The 11,109-nt window shown below is 41.9% G+C and overlaps 1 protein-coding gene across 1 annotated transcript; it reads right to left on the bottom strand.

Moving 5' to 3' along the window:
- Positions 1–740: 740 nt before the first annotated feature.
- Positions 741–10,902, bottom strand: LOC134335631 (zinc finger protein 154-like). Its single transcript, XM_063018211.1, has 9 exons — positions 10,824–10,902; positions 7,912–8,013; positions 6,406–6,550; positions 5,411–5,503; positions 5,254–5,334; positions 4,284–4,555; positions 4,138–4,205; positions 3,858–4,048; positions 741–3,092 (listed from the first exon to the last, which is right to left on the bottom strand). The coding sequence occupies exons 2-9, from the start codon at positions 7,987–7,989 to the stop codon at positions 2,236–2,238; spliced, it is 1,785 nt and encodes a 594-aa protein (XP_062874281.1). The 5' UTR covers positions 7,990–8,013; positions 10,824–10,902; the 3' UTR covers positions 741–2,235.
- Between the last annotated feature and the right edge of the window lie 207 nt (positions 10,903–11,109).

The raw sequence follows: 11,109 nt of genomic DNA, 5'->3' as shown, positions 1-11,109 counted from the left end.
TTTTATCCTCAAAGTTGATGTTAGAAGCAGGAAAAATCGCCGAGCGTGAGGATCTGAGCCAGTTTGACTAGGGGAAAATTGTGATGGCTAGACGACTGGGTCAGAGCATCTCCAAAACTGCAGCTCTTGTGGGGTGTGTCCTGGTCTGCAGTGGTAAATATCTATGGGGCGGCCAAGGCTCACTGATGAACGTGTGGGCTACTGTACCTCAAACTGCTGAAGAAGTTCATGCTGGTTCTGATAGAAAGGTGTCAGAATACACAGAGAATCACAGTTTGTTGCTTATGGGGCAGCAAAAGATGGACCAACACAATATACACAATTATATAATGTTATGCCTAATCTGTGTAAACAAAATAATAATAATAATAATTCTGCATTTGGTAATCAAGGGGCAGGGTCATATAACAAGAAATGCACTTCTCCAAAGACCCAGGTTTGGTCCTCTTACTCAATTACCCCCAGGTACCCCAGTTTCTTACCACCTTTGAGAAACGTAAGTATTGGTTCGGAAGTGTGGAAGTGCTAATGTGATGCCACCTATCCAGAGTGTGTTTGCACCTTGTGCCCGGTGTGTCCTTCTGCCACCCTGACATGGATAATGTGATTACAGAAGACTTACACAGGATTTATTAAGAAAGAGTTCATTACTAGTATGTTTTTATTTTTTTGTCAACCATTTATTGGAAAAATGTATGGCAAACATTATAAACTAATAAATAATACAAAATACAATTCAGTTCTTTTGCACCTTAGCTTTATTTTATTATGACCCCTTGTTCAGCTTCGTATTTACGGCGTAACAGTTTGATCAACTTTTGCATCATGCTTCCTCTCCACCAATGCCGATCCCTGCTCTGATTGAGGAAGCTACGAAGCTAACCCACGCCCCCTCCGACACATGGGCAGCAGCCGTATCCATCTCATCACCTACACTTTGACGAGTGCAGTGCAGCTCAGCGTTGTGTACGAAGAGACACACCCTGACAGCACTCTTTTCTCATCTCTGTGCAGGCGCCATCAATCAGCCGGCAGAGGTCGACCCCATCCGGCTTAATCCCACCCATATCTGAGCAACAGGCCAATCGTTGTTCATGTGGCCATCAGCCTTAGCCGGCAGGCAGAGCCGAGATTCGATACGTTGTATTCAAGATCCCAGCTCTGGTCCCAGCGTGTGTTTTTACCGCTGCGCCACCTGAGATTCACCTGAGATCCACCTGAGTTGACACAGACTGATCAACTTTACGTTCTTTCTAGGAATCCTTGTTCAGCTTCAGTTTCTTGAAGTGACCCCATTGTTTAGCTTTGTTTAGTTTTTTGGAATGACCTCTCGTTAGGCCTAGCTTTTTTGATATAAACATTCATTAATTGTTCAATTTGCATCGTGTTTCCTCTCTGTCTATGCCGAACCCTGCCCTGACCGAGGAGATCGAAGCTAACCCATATCCCCTCCGAAACATGAGCAGCAGCCGGATGCATGTTTGCCACCCACACATTGATGAGTGTTGTGCCACCTAGCGTTGCATGCGGAGAGACACACCCTAAGAGCACTCTTCCTCATCTCTGTGCAGGCGCCTCTAATCACCCGGCAGAGGTCGTAATCGCATTCTGACAGAGAGAGACCAACATCCGGTTCTTTGTCCCGCCCCCTAACTGAGCAACCAGCCAATCATTGCTCGCACAGCCACTCAGCCTCGAACCGGTAAGGCAGAGCTGGATTCGATACGATGTACTCTTTTTACCGCTGCGCCACATGAGCGGCCCGCCCTGTTTTTTTTTTTTAGGTCAATCCCTGGTCAGTCTAGGTTTCGTCATGCTTTGTTCAGCTGTTTCATTCCTTGTATCCTTTGTTAAGCTTTTATGCTATAATGCTATATAGTGCTCAGCTTTGCTTTCAAGATTATAACCCTTGCCCAGGTGGTGCAGCGAGATATTCCGCTAGCACACCAGTGCCGAGATTTTGAACTCCTCGGTTCGAAACACGGCCATCTAGCGGGCAATAATTGGCAGTGCCTGCAGCAGACACATTTCTGCTATGGCGGGATGACCGGACTATGTGGGGAGGGTCTTCAAACGCTGTGTAAGGACCCTGATTGGTGGACAGAGGCGCCTGTGCAGAGTGCATAGGTGAAAAAGGGTTCCGCTAAGGGCAAGCAGCAATATACCCACCACAATGCAATCAGGGACTACGATAAATTGGGAGAAAATGCATCAATAAAATAGAAACAAATGTTTTTAATCAGTTCGGACTTCAGGATCTGACCACTCATTTAGATCTTCCACATTTGCTGGCTCAGCGCTGGCACATTTGTGTCTCTTAAGGGTATTTAAACAAGTAAAGCACTGTCCGCACTCGGAGCAGTAGTACAGGTTCTCTCCTGTGTGAATGCGCTGGTGTCGGTGAAGATTACTGCTCTCTGTAAAAGTCTTCCCGCAGTGCGAGCACCGATACGGCTTCTCCCCGGTGTGAATGCGCTGGTGTTTTTTAAGACTGCTACTTTCGGTGAAACACTTCGAGCACACCGAGCACACGTATGGCTTCTCCCCGGTGTGAATGCGCCGATGTGACTGAAGGTGGCACTGTCGAGAGAAACTCTTGCCGCACACCGGGCACGGATACGCTCTCTCCTCCGTGTGAACGCAGCGGTGCGTCTGGAGGTTACGCTCGCTAATGAAGCTCTTCTCGCACCGAGCGCAGCGATGCAACTTCTCTCCCATGTGAATGCGCTGGTGTGTCAGGAGAGTACTCTGGTGAGAAAAGCTCTTCCCGCAGTGCGAGCAGCGGTAGGGCTTTTCTCCGGTGTGAATGCGCTGGTGCTGCTGGAGATGGCCGTGCTGGGTGAAACTCTTCCCACAGTCCGCGCACCGATAGGGCTTCTCTCCCGAGTGGATGCGCTCGTGTCGCTGGAGGTTACTCTGCTTGCTGAAGCTTTTCTCACAGCGCGAGCACTGATACGGTTTCTCGCCCGTGTGAATGCGTTGGTGTTGTTGGAGACCACTTCGGAAACTGAAGCTCTTCCCACAGACCGAGCAGCGGTGGGTTTCTTTCGGCGCGAGTCCAGGAGAGCTGGTGTTCGCGCTGGGGTCACCGGCTGGGGTCACAAAACAACAAATTGATGTGAAAAGCAGCAAAAGTGTGAGGCCACTGGCTCCACTTACCATATAGAAGCACTTTGTAGTTCTACAATTACTGACTGTAGTCCATCGGTTTCACCCTGTTCTTCAATGGTCATGACCCCCACAGGACCACCACAGAGCAGGTATTATTTAGGTGGTGGATCATTCTCAGCACTGCAGTGACACCGACATAGTGGTGGTGTGTTAGTGTGTGTTGTGCTGGTATGAGTGGATCAGACTCAGCAGTGCTGCTGGAGTTTTTGAACACTGTGTCCACTCACTGTCCACTCTATTAGACACTCCTACCTAGTTGGTCCATCTTGTAGATGTAAAGTCAGAGACGATCGCTCATCTACTGCTGCTGTTTGAGTCGGTCATCTTCTAGACCTTCATCAGTGGTCACAGGATGCTGCCCACGGGGCGCTGTTGGCTGGTGGACTATTCTCAGTCCAGCAGTGAACGTGTTTAAAAACTAACACACCACCACCATGTCAGTGTCACTGCAGTGCTGAGAATCAACCACCACCCAAATAATACCTGCTCTGTGGTGGTCCTGACCATTGAAGAACCTTGAAAGCAGGCTAAAAAGGTATGTAGAGAAACAGATGGACTACAGTCAGTAATTGTAGAACTACAAACAGCTTCTATATGGTAAGTGGAGCTGATAAAATGGACAGTGAGTGTAGAAACAAGGAGGTGGTTTTAATGTTATGGCTGAAACCAGAAGATGTGTACGTTACCGTTTGAGGAGCACTTCTTGTTCCAGATGTAGTCGAACGTAATGCTGAGATTTCTGGCGTACTCTTCCTCGTACCACACCAAGAGCTCCTGTCCTGGTCTGATGGCTCGATAGCAGCGGTAATAAATCCCCCCTCTGTACTGGACCACCACCAGGTTCTGCTCCTCATCAGTACGAGCACAGTTCACGTATCTGAGAACGATGGAGAGATCAGGAACCATCAATATTGTTAACTTCAATCCAACAGTGAGAGTAGAGGAGGTTCCTGGAGCGTTCCTCACCTCATCCAGTTAGCACGAGTCTCTCTCTTAGCATCGATGTACTCCTCACCCTGCTCCCTCTTGAAGATCTGCATCATACACGTCTTTATTCCACCACTTGTTTAATCTGTCTGAACATGTGATAAAGGTTTAGGACATGAACTCACCACCCAGGAGTCTCCACTGTTCATGGCTTCCTCTTTATCCACCAGTTCTCCCTCATAGGGTCCGAAATGGGCACCAACTGGAACCGTCTGTCCGGTATTAAACACTCCAAGACCTGCATCAGGAATACTGGACTTCCCAACCTCCAGACCAGGGGGGAGGGTTCGTCTGGCTCGGTCGGCCACCCCGATGGGTACGGAGGTATCAGAGATGAAGAGAGGTGGTCCATGAACTTCACACTTGTTGATGAAGAAGGATCTGCACCCCTCACAGTCTGGAAAGAAATGGTTTGAATTATCATGGAGACAGGGGTTCAGGATGTACCCTCAGAACTACATGTTCTTGATTATCGTGGAGGTCATGTGGACTGCTGGAGCTAGCAACCTCCTGACAGATGGGTCAGACTGAAGAGCTCAGTGACCTTCAAAACAACCTTCCAACAAAGCAGGTGATGGAACATCTGCACTGCTTGATCTCCTACTGTAAAGTCAAGACACATCAAGAAGCAACAACAGCTCACAGTCTGGAATGTACAGCGCCAAGCTCAGAAGAACATACCTGTAGACCTTAACTAATGAGTTCCAAACTGCTTCTGGAAGAAATACAAGCACAAGGGCTGTTTAAGTAGAGCTTCATGGAACTTCATCCTGGATGAGGATGGTGTACGGCACAGTGATATTGCACTGTGAGCAGTCAAAACACACCCACTGAATGTTCTACCCACGTCAGGTTGGACTTGTTCGGGTTCTTCCACCTTCTAAACATGCAGAGGGTGGATAGGCAGCCACCCTGTGCCCAGTGTTTCCAGGAAGGCTCCAGACCCACAATGTAAAACACCTTTCTTCTTCTGATGATCTCCAGTGGTGAAGTAAATAGGACCACCAGACCGAAACCTTGGACCTGAACTAGAACTAACAGTGCTAATAATGATGTTAAACTCCAGATTGGATCAGAACGTGTACGTGTTCTTACAGAGATACTCGTCATCCTCAGGTTCCTCCTCGTTCTCCTGGTCAGAGTGGACGACCACCACAGAGATGGACGTTCCTCCACCTGAAAGTGTCGTTTTTAAATCATGAATAATAAAAATATATAAATGTATTAGACTATAATGCAGTGTGTTTCGTACCGAGATAATCTTCATCATCAGAGTCTTCCTCTTTTATAAGCTTCTGCTGGAATCTTCTGTTTTGCTGCTCCTCACAGGCTGATGCTCCTGCAGCTGAGACATCAGTGTTTACATTAAATCCTCTCATCTCAATCAAACATCACGCATCAAGTTATAGCAACTTCAGGTTTAACCCCGTTTAGACATTGTTAGCCATCACTGTTTCCCGCTTTGAGGCATTGTTTATCGTGATGAGACGGTTAGTACGTCCGAATACACAGTATACATAAAGAGGTACGCGAGAAGTACCCGGATGACCTACTTATTGGGCAGCCATGTTTGAGTATGCAAACGATGCACACTTGCGGTCCGCTAATGTATCCCATAATGCAACTGGAGCTGCGTAGGCGATTGAAGCGGAATAAGAAACAAGAAAGATAGCGGAAAACGGAGAGTCCTCTGTTCACAAGTGTAAGTAAGATAAATAAAATAAATTTTTTTAAAGACAAATAAATAACAAAAAGACGATAAATATCCAAAATTTTGGCAAGTGGGGTTTGTAATGAGTCTGTAACCATGGTGATATTACGTCATCACGTCCCCACGTCATCACTTGCTGTTGGTAAGATGGCGGATGTAGTACATAGCGGTGTTGTGTGCATACTGCACACTTCTGTACTGAAAGTATGTACTTCTTTACCGGCCGAGTAGTGCATACTTCCTCCAATCTAGTACGTACTCTGTAAGTATGCGATTTCGGACGCAGCTATTGTTTTCTTTTGTGTTGAGACATTGTCAGCCAACTTAGGACATTGTTTTCCACTTTGAGACATTGTTAGCTAAATTTAGACATTGTTTATTTGTGTGTTGAGACATTGTTAGCCACACTGAGACATTGTTTTTAGCTTTAAGATATTGTTAGCCACATTAACACATTGTCTTTTGAATCAAGACACCATTCTCGGCATTAAGACATTGTTAGCCACACTAAATTCTAATGCATCCTGTTTTCTTACAGAGATCGTTTTCGTCTTCAGCTTCCTCCACCTTTACAAGCTCCTTTAGGAAACCCTCGTTCTGCTGCTCCACGGACGTCACGTGTCCCTCAGAGGCTGACGTTTCATCATCAGAAGCAGCGCAAGTCTTCAGATCCTCGTAATGCTAATGACCAAACACCACCACGACAGAGTTAGCAAGAGATGAAACAGACCTGTTATCGTTAGCATAAGCTAGCTGGAAAACAAGAGTCAGAGTACCAGGAGTAAATGATCACAACATGGTGTCTGTACAGCCGAAGATAGAAAATGTTTATGAGTATCTGAAAGAGAGCTGCACAACATGATGCTACCACCACCATATTTCATATGTAAGGCTTCACTGCTAAAGTCTTTTAAATAAAACTCTTTGGATCTTACTGATGCAACACATTACAGTAGCCATTGAAACCAACTGTCCTTCAAGTTTAATAAGATGGACAGCCTGACCTAGGCAGTTTGGCTGTAATTTTATATTTTTTTATATTATTTATAACAAATAAAACTGAGTTCCTTAATACGACAAACATCTGATCCATGAATGCTCTGATTTATGGAACAAACATCATTAACCTAGTGGACCATTGAACAGGTGCTGGTTCAAACCCCAACACTGCTAAGGGAACCTGGTTGGGCCCTTGACCTAGGTCCACGCAACAAACTGTGCTGCTCTGTGTATTCTGACACCTTTCTATCAGAACCAGCATGAACTTCTTCAGCAGTTTGAGCTACAGTAGCTCGTCTGTTGGATTGGACCACACGGGCATCAGTGAGCCTTGGCCACCCATGACCCTGTCGCCGGTTTACCACTGTTCCTTCCTTGAACCACTGCAGACTAGGACACACCCCACAAGAGCTGCAGTTTTGGAGATGCTCTGACCCGGTCGTCTAGCCATCACAATATGGCCCTCAGATCCTCACGCTCGCCCATTTTTCCTGCTTCTAACATCAACTTTGAGGATAAAATGTTTACTTGCTGCCTAATATACCCCCCCCCCCCCCCACCACCACCACCACTAACAGGTGCCGTGAACACAGAACCTTGATGAAAGCGTGCTTGCTGAAAGTGTAGGGATAATGTCAGGGGGGTCCCAGATTCTTCTTTAACAAAGGGGGGTCTAAGAAAAAAAGAACTGCTTGAATAAAGACCTTTGTTATCGCTTGCAGTAAGTTCCTCTGTTGAACTGGCGTTGAGCTTCTAGGTTTGTAGCACATCTGTGAGACCAGACACTGAGCAATGGCATTCAGTTGTTGTTAGGTCTACAAGTACCTGTTGATTTTGGATGCTGGTTGTTTACAGACCTGTTGAACCGCCCACAGCTTCCTGTGAGGGGTGTCCAACTGTCCCAACAACGATCTGGTTTATACCACTCATGTTTAGTCTGAAACTTCAACACTGAGGTGCTTCTGTTGGTGGACGTGATTAGTTTCTCATCTCAAACAAACAGGTTTTCACTTTGATAATAAACACTAATAAATAAAACTTACAGCTGAGTGATCAGGTTCAGGATCAGGAGAGTGTGGAGACGTTCTAGATGACCACTGACTCTCTTCTGCTGATTCCATAAAAAAGTTCTAAAGATTGAAGACCTGGATAAAAAAAAATCACCAATCATGATCAGAGCAGCAGGAATGAAGCAAATGTATCAATGTATCAGTGAGTATGAATATGAGTATAAATGTGAGTATGAATGTGAGTATCAATGTATCAGTGAGTATGAATGTGAGTATGAATGTGAGTATCAATGTATCAGTGAGTATGAATGTGAGTATGAATGTGAGTATAAATGTATCAGTGAGTATGAATGTGAGTATGAATGTGAGTATAAATGTGTGTATGAATATGAGTATAAATGTGAGTATGAATGTGAGTATGAATGTGAGTATGAATGTGAGTATGAATGTATCAGTGAGTATAAATGTGAGTATAAATGTGAGTATAAATGTGAGTATGAATGTATCAGTGAGTATAAATGTGAGCATAAATGTGAGTATAAATGTGAGTATGAATCTATCAGTGAGTATGAAAGTGAGTATAAATGTGAGTATGAATGTATCAGTGAGTAAAAATGTGAGTATAAATGTGAGTATAAATGTATCAGTGAGTATGAATGTGAGTATGAATGTGAGTATAAATGTATCAGTGAGTATGAATGTGAGTATAAATGCGAGTATGAATGTGAGTATAAATGTGTATGAATATGAGTATAAATGTGAGTATGAATGTGAGTATAAATGTATCAGTAAGTATAAATGTGAGTATGAATGTGAGTATGAATGTGAGTATAAATGTGAGTATGAATGTATCAGTGAGTATAAATGTGAGTATAAATGTGAGTATAAATGTGAGTATAAATGTGAGTATGAATGTATCAGTGAGTATAAATGTGAGTATAAATGTGAGTATAAATGTGAGTATAAATGTGAGTATGAATGTATCAGTGAGTATAAATGTGAGTATAAATGTGAGTATGAATGTATCAGTGAGTATAAATGTGAGTATAAATGTGAGTATAAATGTGAGTATAAATGTGAGTATAAATGTGAGTATGAATGTGAGTATAAATGTGAGTATAAATGTGAGTATGAATGTGAGTATGAATGTGAGTATAAATGTGAGTATGAATGTGAGTATAAATGTGAGTATAAATGTGAGTATAAATGTGAGTATGAATGTGAGTATGAATGTGAGTATGAATGTGAGTATGAATGTGAGTATAAATGTGAGTATAAATGTGAGTATAAATGTGAGTATAAATGTGTGTATGAATATGAGTATAAATGTGAGTATGAATGTGAGTATCAATGTATCAGTGAGTATGAATGTGAGTATGAATGTGAGTATCAATGTATCAGTGAGTATGAATGTGAGTATGAATGTGAGTATAAATGTATCAGTGAGTATGAATGTGAGTATGAATGTGAGTATAAATGTGTGTATGAATATGAGTATAAATGTGAGTATGAATGTGAGTATGAATGTGAGTATGAATGTGAGTATGAATGTATCAGTGAGTATAAATGTGAGTATAAATGTGAGTATAAATGTGAGTATGAATGTATCAGTGAGTATAAATGTGAGCATAAATGTGAGTATAAATGTGAGTATGAATCTATCAGTGAGTATGAAAGTGAGTATAAATGTGAGTATGAATGTATCAGTGAGTAAAAATGTGAGTATAAATGTGAGTATAAATGTATCAGTGAGTATGAATGTGAGTATGACTGTGAGTATAAATGTATCAGTGAGTATGACTGTGAGTATAAATGCGAGTATGAATGTGAGTATAAATGTGTGTATGAATATGAGTATAAATTTGAGTATGAATGTGAGTATAAATGTATCAGTAAGTATAAATGTGAGTATGAATGTGAGTATGAATGTGAGTATAAATGTGAGTATGAATGTATCAGTGAGTATAAATGTGAGTATAAATGTGAGTATAAATGTGAGTATAAATGTGAGTATGAATGTGAGTATGAATGTGAGTATAAATGTGAGTATGAATGTATCAGTGAGTATAAATGTGAGTATAAATGTGAGTATAAATGTGAGTATGAATGTATCAGTGAGTATAAATGTGAGTATAAATGTGAGTATGAATGTATCAGTGAGTATAAATGTGAGTATAAATGTGAGTATAAATGTGAGTATAAATGTGAGTATGAATGTGAGTATGAATGTGAGTATGAATGTGAGTATAAATGTGAGTATGAATGTGAGTATGAATGTATCAGTGAGTATAAATGTGAGTATAAATGTGAGTATGAATGTGAGTATAAATGTGAGTATAAATGTGAGTATGAATGTGAGTATGAATGTGAGTATGAATGTGAGTATAAATGTGAGTATGAATGTGAGTATAAATGTGAGTATAAATGTGAGTATGAATGTGAGTATGAATGTGAGTATAAATGTGAGTATAAATGTGAGTATAAATGTGAGTATGAATGTGAGTATGAATGTGAGTATAAATGTGAGTATAAATGTGAGTATGAATGTGAGTATGAATGTATCAGTGAGTATAAATGTGAGTATAAATGTGAGTATGAATGTATCAGTGAGTATAAATGTGAGTATGAATGTGAGTATGAATGTATCTGTGAGTATAAATGTGAGTATAAATGTGAGTATGAATGTATCAGTGAGTATAAATGTGAGTATAAATGTGAGTATGAATGTATCAGTGAGTATAAATGTGAGTATGAATGTGAGTATGAATGTATCAGTGAGTATAAATGTGAGTATAAATGTGAGTATGAATGTATCAGTGAGTATAAATGTGAGTATAAATGTGAGTATGAATGTGAGTATGAATGTATTAGTGAGTATAAATGTGAATATGAATGTATCAGTGAGTATGAACGTGTTACAGCTGTGCAGTATGATTGTAACCCACCTTGTGTGATCAGAGCAGAAGAAGGCTGAAGCTTCTCATGAAGAATGTCACATGATGAGATGATGATGATAAAGATATGAGTGCAGAATGGAGGTGATATTGATGATGATGATGAAGATATGACTGTAGAATGGAGATGATGAAGATATGACTGTAGGATGGAGGTGATATTGTAGATGATGATGATGAAGATATGACTGCAGGATGAAGATTATACTGTAGATATTGATGTTCCTCTGTGTGATTGAGCTCCTGAAGAACCTGACGGCGGATAAACAATGAACCT

Source organism: Trichomycterus rosablanca, chromosome 2 (assembly GCF_030014385.1).
Source record: "Trichomycterus rosablanca isolate fTriRos1 chromosome 2, fTriRos1.hap1, whole genome shotgun sequence".
NCBI lineage: Eukaryota > Metazoa > Chordata > Actinopteri > Siluriformes > Trichomycteridae > Trichomycterus > Trichomycterus rosablanca.
Note: the sequence above shows the minus strand (reverse complement) of the source record. Positions and strands in the feature narration are given on the sequence as shown.

Excerpts from the sequence above, each read along its gene's own strand:
- LOC134335631 (XM_063018211.1), bottom strand. The coding sequence starts at position 7,989 with ATGGAATCAGCAGAAGAGAGTCAGTGGTCATCTAGAACGTCTCCACAC. Across the intron at positions 5,504-6,405 it reads TGAAGACGAAAACGATCTCT|CTGCAGGAGCATCAGCCTGT; the intron begins GTAAGAAAACAG and ends CTGATGTCTCAG. Across the intron at positions 4,556-5,253 it reads TGAGGATGACGAGTATCTCT|ACTGTGAGGGGTGCAGATCC; the intron begins GTAAGAACACGT and ends ATTTCTTTCCAG.